Raw genomic sequence first — 21418 nt, forward strand, 5'->3', positions numbered from 1 at the left:
TTCCCAGTGGGTCAGAAGTTTAGATACACTCAATTAGTATTTGGTAGCATTGCCTTTAAATTGTTTAACTTGGGTCAAACGCTTCGGGTAGCCTTCCACAAGCTTCCCACAATAAATTGGGTGAATTTTGGGCCATTCCTCCTGACTGAGCTGGTGTAACTGAGTCAGGCTTGTAGGCCTCCTTGCTCGCTCACGCTTATTCAGTTCTGCCCACAAATTTTCTATAGGATTGAGGTCAGGGCTTTGTGATGGCCACTCCAATACCTTAAGCCATTTTGCCACAACTTTGGAAGTATGCTTGGGGTCAGTGTCCATTTGGAAGACCCATTTGCGACCAACCTTTAACTTCCTGACTGTTGTCTTGAGATGTAGCTTCAATATATCCACAACATTTTCCTCCCTCATGATGCCATCTATTTTGTGAAGTGCACCAGTCCTGATCTGGCAGAATCACTAAACACATGCTTTGTTTTGTAAATTATGCCCCTGGATATCCCTAAATCAAAACACAAAAATGGTGCCCTCTGGTTTGCTTAATATAAGGAATTAGATTTTTTTTTTATATACTTACATTTATATTTAAGTCATTTAGCAGACGCTCTTATCCAGAGCGACTTACAAATTGGTGGATTCACCTTATGACATCCAGTGGAACAGCCACTTTACAATAGTGCATCTCAATCTTTTAAGGGGGGGGGTGAGAAGGATTACTTTATCCTATCCTAGGTATTCCTTAAAGAGGTGGGGTTTCAGGTGTCTCCGGAAGGTGGTGATTGACTCCGCTGTCCTGGCGTCGTGAGGGAGTTTGTTCCACCATTGGGGGGCCAGAGCAGCGAACAGTTTTGACTGGGCTGAGCGGGAACTGTACTTCCTCAGTGGTAGGGAGGCGAGCAGGCCAGAGGTGGATGAACGCAGTGCCCTTGTTTGGGTGTAGGGCCTGATCAGAGCCTGGAGGTACTGAGGTGCCGTTCCCCTCACAGCTCCGTAGGCAAGCACCATGGTCTTGTAGCGGATGCGAGCTTCAACTGGAAGCCAGTGGAGAGAGCGAATAATATATAATAATAATATATGAGGAGACTTACAGTCATGTGGTGATGGGTGGTCCCGGGATCGAACCCACTACCCTGAGCGCCAGAACTTGGGAAGGTTGAACACCAGACGGGCTGCGGCGTTCTGGATGAGTTGTAGGGGTTTAATGGCACAGGCAGGGAGCCCAGCCAACAGCGAGTTGCAGTAATCCAGACGGGAGATGACAAGTGCCTGGATTAGGACCTGCTCCGCTTCCTGTGTGAGGCAGGGTCGTACTCTGCGGATGTTGTAGAGCATGAACCTACAGGAACGGGCCACCGCCTTGATGTTAGTTGAGAACGACAGGGTGTTGTCCAGGATCACGCCAAGGTTCTTAGCGCTCTGGGAGGAGGACACAATGGAGTTGTCAACCGTGATGGCGAGATCATGGAACGGGCAGTCCTTCCCCGGGAGGAAGAGCAGCTCCGTCTTGCCGAGGTTCAGTTTGAGGTGGTGATCCGTCATCCACACTGATATGTCTGCCAGACATGCAGAGATGCGATTCGCCACCTGGTCATCAGAAGGGGGAAAGGAGAAGATTAATTGTGTGTCGTCTGCATAGCAATGATAGGAGAGACCATGTGAGGTTATGACAGAGCCAAGTGACTTGGTGTATAGCGAGAATAGGAGAGGGCCTAGAACAGAGCCCTGGGGGACACCAGTGGTGAGAGCGCGTGGTGAGGAGACAGATTCTCGCCACGCCACCTGGTAGGAGCGACCTGTCAGGTAGGACGCAATCCAAGCGTGGGCCGCGCCGGAGATGCCCAACTCGGAGAGGGTGGAGAGGAGGATCTGATGGTTCACAGTATCGAAGGCAGCCGATAGGTCTAGAAGGATGAGAGCAGAGGAGAGAGAGTTAGCTTTAGCAGTGCGGAGCGCCTCCGTGATACAGAGAAGAGCAGTCTCAGTTGAATGACTAGTCTTGAAACCTGACTGATTTGGATCAAGAAGGTCATTCTGAGAGAGATAGCGGGAGAGCTGGCCAAGGACGGCACGTTCAAGAGTTTTGGAGAGAAAAGAAAGAAGGGATACTGGTCTGTAGTTGTTTGACATCGGAGGGATCGAGTGTAGGTTTTTTCAGAAGAGGTGCAACTCTCGCTCTCTTGAAGACGGAAGGAACGTAGCCAGCGGTCAGGGATGAGTTGATGAGCGAGGTGAGGTAAGGGAGAAGGTCTCCGGAAATGGTCTGGAGAAGAGGGGAGGGGATAGGGTCAAGCGGGCAGGTTGTTGGGCGGCCGGCCGTCACAAGACGCGAGATTTCATCTGGAGAGAGAGGGGAGAAAGAGGTCAGAGCACAGGGTAGGGCAGTGTGAGCAGAACCAGTGGTGTCGTTTGACTTAGCAAACGAGGATCGGATGTCGTCGACCTTCTTTTCAAAATGGTTGACGAAGTCATCTGCAGAGAGGGAGGAGGGGGAGGGGGAGGAGGATTCAGGAGGGAGGAGAAGGTGGCAAAGAGCTTCCTAGGGTTAGAGGCAGATGCTTGGAATTTAGAGTGGTAGAAAGTGGCTTTAGCAGCAGAGACAGAAGAGGAAAATGTAGAGAGGAGGGAGTGAAAGGATGCCAGGTCCGCAGGGAGGCGAGTTTTCCTCCATTTCCGCTCGGCTGCCCGGAGCCCTGTTCTGTGAGCTCGCAATGAGTCGTCGAGCCACGGAGCGGGAGGGGAGGACCGAGCCGGCCTGGAGGATAGGGGGCATAGAGAGTCAAAGGATGCAGAAAGGGAGGAGAGGAGGGTTGAGGAGGCAGAATCAGGAGATAGGTTTGAGCAGAGGGAAGAGATGATAGGATGGAAGAGGAGAGAGTAGCGGGGGAGAGAGAGCGAAGGTTGGGACGGCGCGATACCATCCGAGTAGGGGCAGTGTGGGAAGTGTTGGATGAGAGCGAGAGGGAAAAGGATACAAGGTAGTGGTCGGAGACTTGGAGGGGAGTTGCAATGAGGTTAGTGGAAGAACAGCATCTAGTAAAGATGAGGTCAAGCGTATTGCCTGCCTTGTGAGTAGGGGGGGAAGGTGAGAGGGTGAGGTCAAAAGAGGAGAGGAGTGGAAAGAAGGAGGCAGAGAGGAATGAGTCAAAGGTAGACGTGGGGAGGTTAAAGTCGCCCAGAACTGTGAGAGGTGAGCCGTCCTCAGGAAAGGAGCTTATCAAGGCATCAAGCTCATTGATGAACTCTCCGAGGGAACCTGGAGGGCGATAAATGAAAAGGATGTTAAGCTTGAAAGGGCTGGTAACTGTGACAGCATGGAATTCAAAGGAGGCGATAGACAGATGGGTAAGGGGAGAAAGAGAGAATGACCACTTGGGAGAGATGAGGATCCCGGTGCCACCACCCCGCTGACCAGAAGCCCTCGGGGTGTGCGAGAACACGTGGGCGGACGAAGAGAGAGCAGTGGGAGTAGCAGTGTTGTCTGTGGTGATCCATGTTTCCGTCAGTGCCAAGAAGTCGAGGGACTGGAGGGAGGCATAGGCTGAGATGAACTCTGCCTTGTTGGCCGCAGATCGGCAGTTCCAGAGGCTACCGGAGACCTGGAACTCCACGTGGGTCGTGCGCGCTGGGACCACCAGATTAGGGTGGCCGCGGCCACGCGGTGTGGAGCGTTTGTATGGTCTGTGCAGAGAGGAGAGAACAGGGATAGACAGACACATAGTTGACAGGCTACAGAAGAGGCTATGCTAATGCAAAGGAGATTGGAATGACAAGTGGACTACACGTCTCGAATGTTCAGAAAGTTAAACTTACGTAGCAAGAATCTTAATGACTAAAATGATTAAAATGATACAGTACTGCTGAAGTAGGCTAGCTGGCAGTGGCTGCGTTGTTGACTTTGTAGGCTACAGTGGCTGCGTTGTTGACACTACACTAATCAAGTCGTTCCGTTGAGTGTAATAGTTTCTACAGTGCTGCTATTCGGGGGCTAGCTGGCTAGCTAGCAGTGTTGATTACGTTACGTTGCGTTAAAAGAACGACAATAGCTGGTTAGCTAACCTAGAAAATTGCTCTAGACTACACAATTATCTTTGATACAAAGACGGCTATGTAGCTAGCTATGTAGCTAGCTACGATCAAACAAATCAAACCGTTGTACTGTAATGGAAATGAAATGAAAATGTGATACTACCTGTGGAGCGAAGCGGAATGCGACCGGGTTGTTGAGTGCGGAAGTTCTATTTGGTAGACGTTGGATAGCTGTTGGCTAGCTAGTAGTGTCTCCTACGTTAAGGACGACAAATAGCTGGCTAGCTAACCTCGGTAAATTAAGATAATCACTCTAAGACTACACACTCTAAACTACACAATTATCTACACAATTATCTTGAATACGAAGACAGCAAAGACAACTATGTAGCTAGCTAACACTACACTAATCAAGTCGTTCAGTTGAGTGTAATAGTTTCTACAGTGCTGCTAATCGGTAGACGGTAGACGGTGGACGTTTGCTAGCTGGCTAGCTGCTGGGCAGAAAGCAGTGTAGACTACGTTAGGACGACGAAAATACGATAATTACGCAATTATCTTGATACAAAGACGGCTATGTAGCTAGCTAAGAAGAAATTGCTAAGATTAGACAAATCAAACCGTTGTACTATAATGAAATGTAATGAAAAAAGTTATACTACCTGCGGACCGAAGTGTGGATGCGACCGCTCGCTCCAACCCGGAAGTATATTCAAAACCAAATCCTTTATACTTTTACTCAAGGGGGGGGTCAGAGGCCGAACAGTTGCCGTACCAAGCATTGATGCAACCAGGATACTCTCAATGGTGCAGCTGTTTTTGAGGATCTGAGGTCCCATGCCAAATATATTCCTGAGGAGGAATAGGCATTGTTGTGCCCTCTTCATGACTATGATGGTGTGTTCGGATCATGATAGGTCCTTAGTGATGTGGACACCAAGGAACTTGAAGCTGTCGACCCGCTCCACTACAGCCCCGTCGATGTGAACGGGGGCGTGCTCGGCCCTCCTTATCCTGTCGTCCACGATCAGCTTCTTTATCTTGCTCACGTTGGGGGAGGGTTCTTTATGGCAGAGCAGAGAGACAGATGTTCACTCTATACCCATCGATACTTAATACACACACCTCTCTGTAAGTTCTCGGACCCCCTCCCAAGGTTAGCATGAATGGCAGCGTAGACGGACCTGTCACTGTAGACTCTACATGGGCAGGAGGCAAATTGATGGAAAAGCTATCTGTCTCCCTCCCTCCCTCCCTCTGTATCTCATACCCATTCCTCCTTGTCTTCTGTTTGTGAGTCTGAGAGAGGCTTGTGGAAGTGGGTAAATCAGCATGTCTGATGGATCCAGTGGGAGAGAGGCCTGAGAGGCTCTATGCCTGTAGGCTGCAGACAACTGGCTCTGTTATAGTTATTTTCAATTCTGGTAGAGTCATGAATACTATACTGAACAAAAATATAAACGCAACACATAAAGTGTTGGTCCCATATTTCATAAGATGTAATTAAAATATTCCAGAAATTGTCCATACACAGAAACGGCTTATTTCTCTCAAATGTACACATTTTGTCTATATCCCTGTTAGTGAGCATTTTCCTTTGCCAAGTTAATCCATCCACCTGACAGGTGTGGCATATCAAGAAGCTGATTAAATAGCATGACCATTACACAGGTGCAGCTTGTGGTGGGAACAATAAAAGGCCACTCTAAAATATGCAATTTTGTCACTAAACACAATCCCACAGATGTCTCAAGTTTTGAGGGAGCGTGAAATTGGCATGCTGACTGCAGGAATGTCCACCAGAGCTGTTGCTTGAGAATTTAATGTTAATTTCTTTACCTCCAACATCGTTTCAGAGAACTTGGCAGTACGTCCAACTGGCCTCACAACCGCAGAACACGTGTAGGACCTCCACATCCAGCTTCTTTACCTGTGGGACCGTCTGAGACCAGCTTCCCAGACAGCTGATGAAACTGTGGGTTTGCATAACCAAAGAATTTCTGCACAAACTGTCAGAAACCGTCTCAGGGAAGCTCATCTGCGTGTGCTTGTCATTCTCACCAGGGTTTTGACCTGACACGCTGGAGAAGTGTGCATTTCACGGCTGAATCCCAGTTTCAACTGTACCGGGCACATGGCAGACAGCTTGCATGGCGTCGTGTGGGCGAGCTGTTTTCTGATGTCAACATTGTGAACAGAGTGCTCCATGGTGGATGTGGGGTTATGGTATGGGCAGGCATAAGCTACGGAAAAATAAAATAAAAATAAAATAATAAAAATAACACAATTTAATTTTAACAAATTAATTTTAACAATGGCAATTTGAATGCACTGTGATGAGATCCTGAGGCCGATTGTCGTGCCATTCACCCGCCGCCATCACTTCATGTTTCAGCATGATATATGATAATGCATGGCCCCATGTCACAAGGCTCTGTACACAATTCCTGGATGCTGATAATGTCCCAGTTCTTCCATGGCCTGTATATCCACCAGACATGTCACCCAATGAGATTATTTGGGATGCTCCTGATCGGAGAAACCGGCATGCTACAGTTTCCGCCAATATCCAGCAACTTCGCACAGCCATTGGAGTTGCACAACATTCTACAGGCCACAATTAACAGCCTGATAAACTCTATGCGAAGGAGATGTGTTGTGCTGCATGAGGCAAATGGTGGTCACACCAGATACTGACTGGTCTTTCTGATCCACGCCCCTACCTTTTTAAAAAGGTATCTGTGACCAACAAATGCATATCTATATTCCCAGTCATGCGAAATCCATAGATTAGCCTCATTCATTTATTTAAATTAACTGATTTCCGTATATGAACTGTAACTCAGTCAAATCTTTGAAATTGTTGCATGTTGCGTTTATAATTTTGTTCATTGTAAAAGCCCACCCCTCCACTGCTGACTTCATTTCAATGTCCACTCCTGAGGCCCAGTGCTGCTGACCCCTCCCACCTCAGCCTTTCTTCCCAGTGTTTCAATCCAATGACTGCCTAGCTTTGAATCAGTATCTCACCATATGATACCAGCATTGTTACAAATCATCATTGTATTAAACTCAACATGCTCAAGGTTATGTAAGATGTCAGCAGTCATTCAGAACTGTGTTGACCTACTGATGGTGGTTATTCATTTCATTAACAGGCATTTACTGGCTCTTGTGCTGCAGTAAGTTAATGTAGTGTATAACATGAGTCAGGTGATTCATGCGGTAGCCTACAGAGATCACATGATATAGAGAGGAGCGTAGTTGATTGATTTCATCTTGTGAGGGAAGCATATTTGGTATTCGTCATCTGTTCTTTATGGATACCATAGCAGTGTATTCTAGAATGTGTTGGAGAATCCCACAACCCCTGACCAGAGGGCCGAGACAGGGCAGGGAGAGGACAACTTTATAGATGTTCCAGTCTGTCTGTGTGCAATACAGGCTCTGCATACAGGCATACCTAGAAATGTGTACATGTTTGTGTGTGTGTTATTTATATTGGACAGGACCGGGTGAAGGGATGGTTTCAATGGATCCTTTTTATATCAGCACTAATGCACACACACACACACACACACACACACACACACACACACACACACACACACACACACACACACACACACACACACACACACACACACACACACACACACACACACACACACACACACACACACACACTAGGGAGACAGTTTCTCTGTAGCTAGCCACTCTGCACATTAGCCTCTGATCTCACTCACCGTTAAACCACATTATAGCCCAGTTGGTCAATAATGCTGCTCGGAAGAGTGTAGACGTGCACGTAGACCACACAGATCCCTGGGCGTGCAATGCTTACACTGTGTACAAATACAATCACAGAGACACAAGGGAAAGAAGAACCGAGTGGGAAAGCGAAGCAGAGATTGATAATAAGAAAAAGGGGGAAATGGATTCAGTAGGGAAGTGAGTCTAGCTCCAGCTGTTTTTATGTCCAGGGTTATCGCTAGTAGCCTTTCAGACGTTTCCCTCTTTTCTCTATAGACAAGGTCATGCCCTCAATAACCTACTCCGTTAACCTGCACGTCTCTGTGTGTTAGCCGTTCTGTCCAGACTCTTTAACAGACCATTGTAATGAACTCTGGCTTTCTCTCTGTGGAGATGATGTGGACAGGAAGCATCATTCAGAAGGTACTGCAGTTCCCCCTGATCTGCTGACTTTTTAATATATTTTTTATTGACAGCTAGATCGTTGAGCAGACCCAACCCCCCTGGTCTGTAACCTCGGCCCCCAGCCTACCCCTCCTCCTGGGTGCCTGGCTGTCATGCCAGTCTGGCTGGTTCATTTCCAGTCCTCCCCCCATGTGCTCTCCGGATGGGCTCTCCCTCCCGCCCGCCTCCTCCAGCCCCTGAGTGTGTTTAATAACAGAGGCTGCTTTGCTCTTTGTGGGGGTCCAGACAATAAGCCTAATGGAGGTGACAGGGAGGGAAGCAGGGCAGGCTACAGCTCTGTGTGGAGCACTCACAAACAGACAGACACTCACAAACAGACAGACACTCACAAACAGACACACACACAAACAGACAGACACTCACAAACAGACAGACACTCACAAACAGACAGACACTCACAAACAGACAGACACACACAAACAGACAGACACACACAAATAGACAGACACTCACAAACAGACAGACAGACACTCACAAACAGACAGACACACTCACAAACAGACAGACACACACAAACAGACAGACACTCACAAACAGACAGACACTCACAAATAGACACTTCCAAACAGACAGACTGTAGCATTCGTCGATGGAAGGATCGGACCAAGGTGCAGCGTGGTAGGCGTACCTATTAATTTATTAAATGAACACAGAAAAAACAACAAATACAAAACAAAACGTAACGTCTAGTAGGGCTAAACAGCACAGTATCAAAACAAGATCCCACAAACTACAGGTGGGAAAGGCTGCCTAAGTATGATCCCCAATCAGAGACAACGATAGACAGTTGCCTCTGATTGGGAACCATACCCGACCAGCAAAGAAATAGAAAACATAGATTACCCACCCTAGTCACACCCTGACCTAACCAAATAGAGAATTAAAAGTATCTCTAAGGTCAGGGTGTGACACAGACACTCGTAAACAGACAGACACTCGCAAACAGACAGACAAACACAAACAGACAGACACTTAAACATATATGTTATGAACTCAAACAAACAAAGAAATGTCAACTATACCACACACATGCTTTTCATAACTGGAAATTCATATAGTATAGGAACATATAAATATCTATTTAATACACATGCAGTGAATGCAGTGGGTTTTCGGTCTACTCACCATGTTGGAAGAGATGTTCTGTTGGTGAGCAGATGATTGTTTTCCCTTCATAGTGTTGAGGTCAGGGATCACCACTAGTCTGGCCAGACAGTCACCCGCCCATTATGTCTCATGCCCTCTAGTTGAGCCTGGATATACATCAAATCTCCCTTTTATCCCGCCATACAACAGCCTGTGGCTTTGGTCAAATCAGTTTAATGTTGTCATCCATAAAACCTCTTTGCAGTGACTAGCCTGTAGCTCAGTGTGTTAAGGTTAAGTGCCTTGTTGAAGGGCACATCGGCAGTTTTTTCACCTAGTCAGCTCAGGGATTCAAACCAGTAACCTTTTGCTTACTGGCCCTGCTAGGCTAGCGGCCACTGTGTTGAATGTGACTTTATAACAGTATTAAGAGGATCATATACACTGCATCCTTTATGATATATAGTGGTCGTACACCGATCTCCCAACGGTATAACCAAACAGGCAGTAAAATCAGAATGACAGAGTGGGAAAAGCTCTCTTTTCTTTCTCCATGGCCTCACTGAGGTGTTGATGACTTCCTGTTTTTCACCCTCTCAGCAGACAGTGCTCCTCATAACCACATCAAATGTTATTATTCACATAGGCTGAATACAACTTTACTATGAAATACTTTCTTACGAGCCCTTCCCAACGATGCAGAGTTAAATTGTTTTAATGGTAGCACGAGGAATAAAATACACAAGAATTAAGCTATATACAGGGAGTACCAGTACCAGATCATTGTGAAGGGGTACGAGGTATTTGAGGTAGATATGTACATAAAGGCAGTCACTGTAAGATGTTTGTCTGTTGTTCCTCCTCTCGATTTCCTGTCTGTTGCCCTTAGGCATCAGAATAGATGATGATGATGATGATGATGAGGATAATAATAATGACGATGATGGTGGTGATGATAGTAATGAAGAACAGAGTAGCAGCAGTATGTGAAAGTGTGTGTGTACAGTATGTGAAAGTGTGTGTGTACAGTATGAAAGTGTGTGTGTACAGTATGTGTGTGTTGTTGAAAAATAGAGAGAATGAACAAATGTGAACGATGATGAAGGCCAGGGATGAAGGGCCGAGGCCCAGCATGATGACTCAATCACGATTTATGACATTGTTTGGATGGCTGACCATCTGTGGGTTATCATAGAGGTCAAACACACCTCATCTGTGGCTTTGTCCCGGGGCGGGACGTTCCCACAGAACCCTGGGAGCACGGACACCATTGGAGGTGTGAAGGATTGGATCGTTTCAGGTGTTCATAAAGAGTTACCAATTTTGATATGTTTTATTGTACTGCTCTGGATTCCTTTTGTACAGGGAAATGGTGTTAATCAGTTCAAAGAGGAGCGACACAGGAGCACAACCCTATCATACAGTTTTGAGGTGTGGTGATAAGATTCAAGAATGTGTGAGAAGTTATCTGCATTTTGAGTTAATGTATTGTGCCACGCAAAGTGATGTAAATTAGACGATGGGAGATACTGGGATTTGGAATCTTGGAAGATTTTTTTCATTGAACCTTTACTTTAACAGGGAAGACATTGAGACTTAGGTCTCTTTTCCAACTGTGCCCTGTATAATACAATATAAATATGCATATTATACACACACACACACAAAAAAAAAAAAAAAATATATATATATATATATATATATATACACACATACACACAGTTGAAGTTGGAAGTTTACATACTTTGAGGGCTTTGTGATGGCCACTCAAATACCTTGACTTTGTTGTACTTAAGCCATTTTGCCACAACTTTGGAAGTATGCTTGGGGTCATTGTCCATTGGACCCGTTTGCGACCAAGCTTTAACTGATGTCTTGAGACGTTGCTTCAATAAATCCACATAATTTTCCATCCTCATGATGCCATCTATTTTGTGAAGTGCACCAGCCCCTCCTGCAGCAAAGCACCCCCACAACCTGATGTTGCCACCCCCGTGCTTCACAGTTGGGATGGTGTTCTTCGGCTTGCAAGCCTCCCCCTTTTTCCTCCTAACATAACTATGGTCATTATGGCAAAACAGTTCTATTTTTGTTTCATCAGACCAGAGGACATTTCTCCAAAAAGTACGATCTTTGTCCCCATGTGCAGTTGCAAACAGTAGTCTGGTCTTTTTTATGGCGGTTTTGGAGTGGTGGCTTCTTCCTTGCTGAGCGGCCTTTCAGGTTATGTCGATATAGGACTTGTTTTACTTTTCGCAACAAAGTACGTTCATCTCTAGGAGACAGAACGCATCTCCTTCCTGAGCGGTATGATGGCTGCGTGGTCCCATGGTGTTTATACTTGCGTACTATTGTTTGTACAGATGAACGTGGTACCATCAGGCATTTGGAAATTGCTCCCAAGGAGGAACCAGACTTGTGGAGGTCTACACTTTATTTTCTGAGGTCTTGGCTGATTTCTTTTGATTTTCCCATGATGTCAAGCAAATAGGCGCGGAGTTTGAAGGTAGGCCTTGAAATACATCCACAGGTACACCTCCAATTGACTCACATTATGTCAATTAACATTTACATTTACATTTAAGTCATTTAGCAGACGCTCTTATCCAGAGCGACTTACAGATTGGTGCATTCACCTTATGACATCCAGTGGAACAGTCACTTTACAATAGTGCATCTAAATCTTAAAGGGGGGGGGGGGGTGAGAGGGATTGCTTATCCTATCCTAGGTATTCCTTAAAGAGGTGGGGTTTCAGGTGTCTCCGGAAGGTGGTGATTGACTCCGCTGTCCTGGCGTCGTGAGGGAGTTTGTTCCACCATTGGGGGGGCCAGAGCAGCGAACAGTTTTGACTGGGCTGAGCGGGAGCTGTACTTCCTCAGTGGTAGGGAGGCGAGCAGGCCAGAGGTGGATGAACGCAGTGCCCTTGTTTGGGTGTAGGGCCTGATCAGAGCCTGGAGGTACTGAGGTGCCGTTCCCCTCACAGCTCCGTAGGCAAGCACCATGGTCTTGTAGGGGATGCGAGCTTCAACTGGAAGCCAGTGGAGAGAACGGAGGAGCGGGGTGACGTGAGAGAACTTGGGAAGGTTGAACACCAGACGGGCTGCGGCGTTCTGGATGAGTTGAAGGGGTTTAATGGCACAGGCAGGGAGCCCAGCCAACAGTGAGTTGCAGTAATCCAGACGGGAGATGACAAGTGCCTGGATTAGGACCTGCGCCGCTTCCTGTGTGAGGCAGGGTCGTACTCTGCGGATGTTGTAGAGCATGAACCTACAGGAACGGGCCACCGCCTTGATGTTGGTTGAGAACGACAGGGTGTTGTCCAGGATCACGCCAAGGTTCTTAGCGCTCTGGGAGGAGGACACAATGGAGTTGTCAACCGTGATGGCGAGATCATGGAACGGGCAGTCCTTCCCCGGGAGGAAGAGCAGCTCCGTCTTGCCGAGGTTCAGCTTGAGGTGGTGATCCGTCATCCACACTGATATGTCTGCCAGACATGCAGAGATGCGATTCGCCACCTGGTCATCAGAAGGGGGAAAGGAGAAGATTAATTGTGTGTCGTCTGCATAGCAATGATAGGAGAGACCATGTGAGGTTATGACAGAGCCAAGTGACTTGGTGTATAGCGAGAATAGGAGAGGGCCTAGAACAGAGCCCTGGGGGACACCAGTGGTGAGAGCGCGTGGTGAGGAGACAGATTCTCGCCACGCCACCTGGTAGGAGCGACCTGTCAGGTAGGACGCAATCCAAGCGTGGGCCGCGCCGGAGATGCCCAACTCGGAGAGGGTGGAGAGGAGGATCTGATGGTTCACAGTATCGAAGGCAGCCGATAGATCTAGAAGGATGAGAGCAGAGGAGAGAGAGTTAGCTTTAGCAGTGCGGAGCGCCTCCGTGATATTAACCTATCAGAAGCTTCTAAAACCATGACATCATTTTCTGGAATTTTCCAAGCTGTTTAAAGGCACAGTCAACTTAGTATATGTAAACTTCTTATCCACTGGAATTGTGATAGAGTGAATTACAAGTGAAATAATCTGTCTGTAAAAAATTGTTGTAAAAATGACTTGTGTCATGCACAAAGTAGATGTCCTAACCGACTTGCTAAAATGATAGTTTGTTAACAAGAAATTTGTGGAATGGTTGAAAATGAGTTTTAATGACTCCAACGTGTATGTAAACTTCTGACTTCAACTTCAACACTCACTATAAAAATATGCAAAAATCAGAAATATAGTGCTGTGAAAAAGTATTTCCCCCTTTCTGATCTTTGCATATTTTTATAGTGAGTGTTATCAGATCGTCAACCAAAACCTAATATTAAATAAAGGGAACCTGCGTTTACAAATAACAAAAAAAATGAATACTTACTTTAATTATTTAAGCTATGCAACACTGAATTCCTCTTTGTGAAAAGGTAATTGCCCCCTTACACTCAATAACTGGTTTTGCCACTTTTAGGTGCAATGACTCCAACCAAATACTTCCTGTAGTTGTTGATCAGTCCCTCACATCACTGTGGAGGACCTTTGGCCCACTCTTTCAGAACTGCTTTAACTCAGTGACAGTTGTGGGTTTTCAAACATGAACTGCTCGTTTCACGTCCTGCCACAAAATCTCAATTGGGATTAGGTCTGGACTTTGACTAGGCTATTACAAATCTTCAAATTTGTTGCTTTTTAGCTATTTTTATGTAGACTTGTTTGTGTGGTTTTAGATTGTCTTGCTGCATGACCCAGCAGCATTAAGTATGTAATTGTTGTGTTATTTGCATTACTGGGCATCTCAAGGCTGGGTTTCCCTTTGTGATCCATTATCGTCTGCAAGCCCTGCAACATCCGTCAGAGGCGGTGTAATAGGATTCCACCTTCCTCCTATATTGTCAATTTTGCATGTTTAATGTCTCGTTGGAGGTCCTAGTGAGCTTTTTCGTACGTGTCCATGTCCGTGTCCCGTTCTTTGTAAGTGGTAGCTCTAGCCTTTAGCCCAGCGAGGATATTCCCTATTATCCAAGGTTTTTGGTTTGGATACGTTCGTATTTAGCAGCAGATACTCTTCCTGGGTTCCAGGAAAATGAAAGCAGTTATACAATTTTAAAACCATTTACAATACATTCACGACAGATTTCACAACACATTAAGAGTGTGCCCTCAGGCCCGTACTCTACTCCCACATATCTACAACACATATAGTATAGCCACTGTGGGGGGGGGCGTTGTCTATGCACTTATTGATGAAGCCTGTGACTGATGTGGTAAACTCATCAATGCTATGGGATGGATCCCGGAACATATCTCAGTCTGTACTAGCTTCATCGGACCACTTCTGTATTGAGCGCTCCACTAATACTTCCTGTTTTGACATTTTGTTTGTTAACAGGAAGCAGGAAAATAAAGTCATAGTCTGATTTGCCTAAGGGAGGGTGAGGGAGTGCTTTGTATGCGTTTCTGTGGGATGAATAAAAGGGGTCTAGAGTTATCAGGGCCCCCAGTGGCACAGGAGACGTGTTGGTAGCATTAGTCTTCGCCCACCAGAGCCACATCTAGACCTCTCCTACATATCTCTGTCTCTCTCTGAGGAACAGGTTCACATAGCACGCCCTTCTCCGCAGTTTAAAAATAACTTCAAATATTCTCTCTTCCGCAGCGAGCATGGCTTGTCATTAGACTTGAGGCCTGAGTGGTTCCTCCCCATGCTGCTACCTGCCTGCTGGCACTAAAGACAGAACTATGTCACCAGTGGATGAGTCAGGTGTGTGTGATGATGGATCTAGATTGCCTGGTCTATTTCATCTTAACAGTGGGTACTGAAGCTGTGACTCATCTGCCTGCTATGTAATCTGATTCTGCTTCGCAACCTCTGACCCCTCAGTAGGGGCTGAGAGAGAGTTATGGAAATCCTCACTGTGTCCTTACACCTACCCCTGCAGCCCTGCTCCATCTCTCCATCCCTCAGACTCAGTCTGTCTCCGTCTGTCTATGGGGCAGGTTCTGAAATACTGTTCTCCTGTTGCCAGCAACCTCTGCTCTCAATCAGCACAGGGAAGATGTGAGTGAGAGAGACAGACAGGGAGATGTAGATAGAGGTGGAGTGGTGAGTAGGGAGTGGAAAAGGAGAAGTGGGATAGAGGGCATTGGGAACCGTAACTATGAAAACAGTGGAAAAGGAGAAGTGGGATAGAGGGCATTGGGAACCGTAACTATGAAAACAGTGGAAAAGGAGAAGTGGGATAGAGGGCATTGGGAACCGTAACTATGAAAACAGTGGAAAAGGAGAAGTGGGATAGAGGGCATTGGGAACCGTAACTATGAAAACAGTGGAAAAGGAGAAGTGGGATAGAGGGCATTGGGAACCGTAACTATGAAAACAGTGGAAAAGGAGAAGTGGGATAGAGGGCATTGGGAACCGTAACTATGAAAACAGTGTGGAATGGAGACTCAATGTTTTTGGAAATCCTACACTCAGCTCAGATTGTTGACATCATAAAAATTAGTATATAACTTCATAGGATCTCTATGGTTGACATAATATTGGATCTTAATGAATCTCTCGCAGAAAAGCCAAAAGAAACATACAGCAGGATAAAGTGAGACCACTGCATTCTATATCAATATGTGTATTTATATAGCAGGGAAATTAAACTTCCTTCTTGAGAGTTGAAAGGTGAGCTTTTTCCTGCTCTGAGCGTTTGAGATTGACGGTTACCACACGGAAAGACAGACGGAGGCATTGGAAAAGATTAGAGCAGATTTAAAACCTGCGTCTCTCCACCTTTCACACTCTAAACTAACTCAATTGAATCCATGTCTTACCTTCAGGTTAGCTGTTGACACCAGAAGGTGACATGATGACAGGATGTGATGCCTTTTTTTTAAAACGGCAGAACATATTTCGATGTATTTTATGATCCATGTTTGGAATGAACTGAGACCCTGGTGCTGCCTTGTCATACAGTATGTGTATTTCTGACATGGCTTCTCTGTCCTGTAGATGTGGATGAGCCTGTGGTCTTTGCCACCAACTCCCTGCAGAGGAGGAAAAAGGGTCTGGCAGGGTTGCGCCCGGCACAGCAGAAAACCAAACCAGGACTGATGATTGGCCATCCCCAGGACTTCCGGCAGATCTCCTCCATCATCGATGTCGACATCCTGCCCGAGACACACCGGCGCGTCCGCCTGCACAAGCACGGTACCCACAAGCCCCTGGGTTTCTATATCCGGGACGGGGTGAGCGTGCGGGTCACGCCTCAGGGAGTGGAGAAGGTGCCTGGTGTCTTTATCTCCCGGCTGGTACGTGGAGGCCTGGCTGAGAGCACAGGCCTGCTGGGGGTTAACGATGAGATCCTGGAGGTCAACGGCATTGACGTGGACAGCAAGTCTCTGGACCAGGTGACAGACATGATGGTGGCCAACAGCCACAACCTGATCGTGACGGTGAAGCCAGCCAACCAGCGCAATAACGTGGTTCTTCGAGGAAGCAAGGTCTCGGTAGGGGGGAACAGCTCCTCTGGATCCATAGGCTCCACCATCTCCCATGACTTGGCCCCCAGCCCCACCTCTCAAAGTGTCAGTCACTATAGCAACAGTAACAGTGTGGCGGAGGGCGACAGCGACGAGGATGGAGACCTTATCATTGAGAGTGACATCCTGCCATACCTGCCCCACCACTGTGTGTCCAATGGTAATGGCAGCCACAGGGAGTTTCCATTTTCCTCGTCACTGGGGCAACGGCCCCTCCCCCAGAGCACTTTCCTGCCCAGCAGTGGTTCTCTGTCAAACAGCAAGGCCTCTCTGAACTCCCTGACCACTCCTACTCACAACGGCAGCCAAACCAAGACCAGCAGCAGCCAGGAGAGCATGAGAGAGGATGGGAACATCATCACAATGTAAAACCTTGTCATAGTACTAATTTTACTCATGTGTTTAGGAGACATCAACAAGAGAAGACCAAACATGCACAGTTAGTCTCATGAGAAAAACAAGACAAATGACGAACATTAGCTGACCACAAAACAACACTTTTAATTGTTACCTCACTACAGAAAACAACACACAACAATCATGCAGGCAATGATGATGACTTTGCCTTAAAAGTATCCGATGTGTATTCCATGCAACTAAACACAGCGAAACTAGCAGCCATCATGTAAGGAACTCAGTGGACAGTGTGGTGTCAATCCTGAGAGCCTACTTACTACAACACACATGATAATGGCTGTCACCATCACCATACTGGAAGTGCCTTATGGCTTTCCACTCAAATCGCCTTATATTTATCACTTTTATTTGACTTTCTAACAGGACCATCTGTTCAATTGTAGACAGTGTCATTGGGTGTCAGTGAAAAGGTGAATACTGGCAGGAGGCGAAGCAGACAATACTTCACACTCTATCTCACTGTGAGAGTCTGTGAGAGACATGTGATCTATGTGGACACAGTGTTAGAGACAACATGGTATTAGCCTACTTGATCCTGCATTCTGCAATGCTTCAATGTCCATACAGTGTGTTCTCTTCTGGGACTGTGACAATCACTGCCAGTTGTTAGCCTGCTTAGCTAACATACAATAGCTTTTATTCCTCTGTCCAGAAATCATGAAGTGGGTTCACATACAGCACATCTCGAAACATACATTACCTGTTCCCTCTTCTCAGTTACCACAAAGATGTCATGGCATTATTGTACACACAACACAACAAGGTCAAGTGAGGCTTTTACAAAATGTGTGCTTGGATCCAAGGGCCCCCCCTGACCTCCACAGGACAGAACAGGATAGGACTAAACATTTTATTCAGCCCTTGAACATCCTTACTCCCATTTGAAACACACAGTTATGGCATATCATAACCTTCTATAGGAAAATATGGAACACTACTGTTGATCATCATGGTGTTAGTATGGGAAATAGGAGTTATATATGCTCCTCTGTCTCCCCCATGTCGATTTACATCATATTTATTTGACTTTTACATGCAGTAGCGACAAACGAAGCCTACGTTTAACTACGTTTACACATTGACGTGGGGAATGGGCTGCGTCATACCAGTATATCTATCCAATTGATTCTGTCTCGGAACCATCTTCAAGAGAACACCACCTTTTTATCACAACACGGGCAGTTTTCTCCTTTAATGTACTCCACAGCCACCAAGCATGTTCTTCATCTAAAACGTAGTCAGATGGTTTGACTTCATGTTCGTATAGGTCACTCGTTGACTGGAGTTACAGAGGTCCCAGGATGAAACATTAGACCCGGGAGAATTTCCCTGGCAGACTTGCTGTCTTGCTTTTAAAGATGTCAATTCCATTTTGCTTCAGGACAAAGTTTCTCTCCCCTGAAAATTTGACAAAGAGTAAACACAACAGAAATAACATGGAGTGCTGTTGCTCCAGAAGGTCACGGCCTCTCATAGACCCAGCTGTCTTCAGGCCCACTTGTGACTGCCATGTTGTTGTGTAAAATAAGGAAATTCCTTTCATGTTTAAAAAGCCTACAACTCTGCACATTGGGACCTTGTTCATACACTTTACTCCATTCTTGATATCTACACCTGAGGGGCATGGCGAGGGAAGGAGGAGAGATTTCCTCTTAATTTGAAGGCCAAGAGTATCATATTGCAGTGAGAGCTGTGAGGCAGACAGTCTCAAAACTCCAAGCTTAAGCTTACCCTCACTGCACCCGAACACAAGGGCCCCCTGACTCTCTGTTAGTACTGGACTGGAGGGAGAGCTGCCGGCCCTCACAGCTACCAATGCCCAAGACCTCCAGGCTGGTTGGTGGCTGGCTGGTTGGTGGGCTGTGTCTGGAGTGATCCATAGAGACAGAAGGAGCATCAGATGACCTACCACAACAGAGGGATAATATTGTGTTTTACATGGACATGATGTATTTATAGGTCATCTCTTTCACTCTGGAACCAGCTGGAATAACACATACATTCAATAACTCTCCATCTTGACTTAGATTATTGAATTGACCAATAAAAACCAGCAGAGCATGAGGTCCTCCTGTGGCCTGGTTGTTATTGTTTTACTAGAGCTGCAGTTGTATCCAGGTAGCATGATACATTCATTAACCTGATAATTATGTTGCTCACTTTAATATGGGGAGGGACAATTATTTATTCAAAGAGGAAAGAGGCCATCATAAGATCACAGGTGTCAAACTCATTCCATGGAGGGCCGAGTGCCTGCGTGTTTTTCACCCCTTTCTTGTACTTAGTTGATGAATTAAGGTCACTAATTAGTAAGGAGTTCCCTACACCTGGTTGTCTAGGGCTTAATTTAAAGGAAAACACAAAAACCTTCAGACTCTAGGCCCTCCGTGGAATGAGTTTGACACCCCTGTTGTAGAACATACAGCAGAATCACCTGTCTTCACAGATACAGTATATTGTCTTTTAATTTACTTATAGGAAACTGCTATCATCTATAACAGAAAAAGCTACCACATACTGTACTGAATCATTTTTTCATGTATGTAATTATGAAACTATAAATACAAATGACAAATTATATAAGCAAGGGATTTTTTGATTAACTGGGAGATTTTTTGTAAAATAACATTTTATAAATGTGTAAAATATGGAGAGTATTTTTCTTATTCTTGTACATTTATTTGTATATGAGGATCCTGGAGAGGACATTTCTATTTCTTTGAGTACCGGGAACCAAACGGAGGAACAGCGTGTTTATATGAATCTAATGGGTCAGGGTGTACAATACTGTGAATGTGGTATAAAGATATGCTGATTATGAAATTACATATTATTATAAAATATTATAAAAAATACTCCCATGTTGTTTTTTTGTGGTCACATAGGGCTAATTCCCTCTGAATTATTTACCTGTGGTCTTGCCCCACCTCTCTCATTCTCTCCCTCTCTCATTCTCTCCCTCTCATTCTCTCCCTCTCTCATTCTCTCCCTCTCATTCTCTCCCTCTCATTCTCTCCCTCTCATTCTCTCCCTCTCATTCTCTCCCTCTCTCATTCTCTCCCTCTCTCATTCTCTCTCTCGTGCTTCTTACAAAGGTGATTTTGTGTCCCTTTATCATAACATTCCAAAGGCTGTTAACCAAATGGAGTCACACTACTACCACTGTCACTAACACCACGACCCCTACCAAAACAAACCCCCAGCAACCCCTCCAGGTTATTAATTATGGAGGATATAATAGTGTCCCTCTCACAGACATTTAATTTCCTTTGACATATTATTTCAGTAATTTCCTATGCTTATTTATTTCTGTTTGAGCTGCAGTTAGCACTCACAAGGGCAAAAAGGATACTGCCATCCTTTGGGTTTTGCAATCATTCATGCATCATTCTGGACATTACAGTATACATTCAAATCTGAGACGCTAAAATGTCCCCGACGGAATAATCTCTCTCTCTCTCTCTCTCTCTCTCTCTCTCTCTCTCTCTCTCTCTCTCTCTCTCTCTCTCTCTCTCTCTCTCTCTCTCTCTCTCTCTCTCTCTCTCTCTCTCTCTCTCTCTCTCTCTCTCTCTGTCTCTCTCTCTGTCTCTCTCTCTGTCTCTCTCGCTCTCTCGCTCTCTCTCTGGTCACAGATCTTGCTGCTGTGATGGCACACTGTGGTATTTCACCCAATAGATATGAGAGTTTATCAAAATTGGATTTGTTTTCAAATTCTTTGTGGGTCTGTGTAATCTAAGGGAAATATGTGTCTCTAATATGGTTATACATTTGTCAGGAGGTTAGGAAGTACAGCTCAGTTTCCACCTCATTTTGTGGGCGGTGTACACATAGCTTGTCTTCTCTTGAGAGCCAGGTCTGCCTAGAGCAGCCTTTCTCAATAGCAAGGCTATGCTCCCCGAGTCTACATAGTCAAAGCTTTGCTTAAGTTTAGGTCAGACACAGTGGTCAGGTATTCTGCCACTGTGTACTCTCTGTTTTGGTTCCAAATAGCATTCTAGTTTACTCTGTTTTTTGGTTGTCTTTCCAATGTGTCAAGGAATTGTCTTTTTGTTTTCTCATGATTTGGTTGGGTCTAATTGTGTTGCTGTCCTGGAGCTCTATGAGGTCTGTTTGTGAACAGAGCCCCTGGACCAGCTTGCTTAGGAGACTCTTCCCTAGGTTC

At 45.8% G+C, this 21418-nt stretch overlaps 1 protein-coding gene across 1 annotated transcript in view; it reads left to right on the forward strand.

The window, feature by feature from the left end:
- LOC124000596 (partitioning defective 6 homolog alpha-like) overlaps positions 1-20804 on the forward strand; it is a 39497-nt gene extending 18693 nt beyond the window's left edge. The window contains exon 3 of the mRNA XM_046307096.1: positions 16310-20804. Coding sequence (XP_046163052.1) covers positions 16310-17208 — 899 coding nt within the window. The 3' untranslated portion in view covers positions 17209-20804. The remainder of the gene's footprint in view (positions 1-16309) is intronic.
- The last annotated feature ends 614 nt before the right edge of the window (positions 20805-21418 follow it).

This window comes from Oncorhynchus gorbuscha, linkage group LG02, assembly GCF_021184085.1.
Source record: "Oncorhynchus gorbuscha isolate QuinsamMale2020 ecotype Even-year linkage group LG02, OgorEven_v1.0, whole genome shotgun sequence".
Classification (NCBI taxonomy): domain Eukaryota; kingdom Metazoa; phylum Chordata; class Actinopteri; order Salmoniformes; family Salmonidae; genus Oncorhynchus; species Oncorhynchus gorbuscha.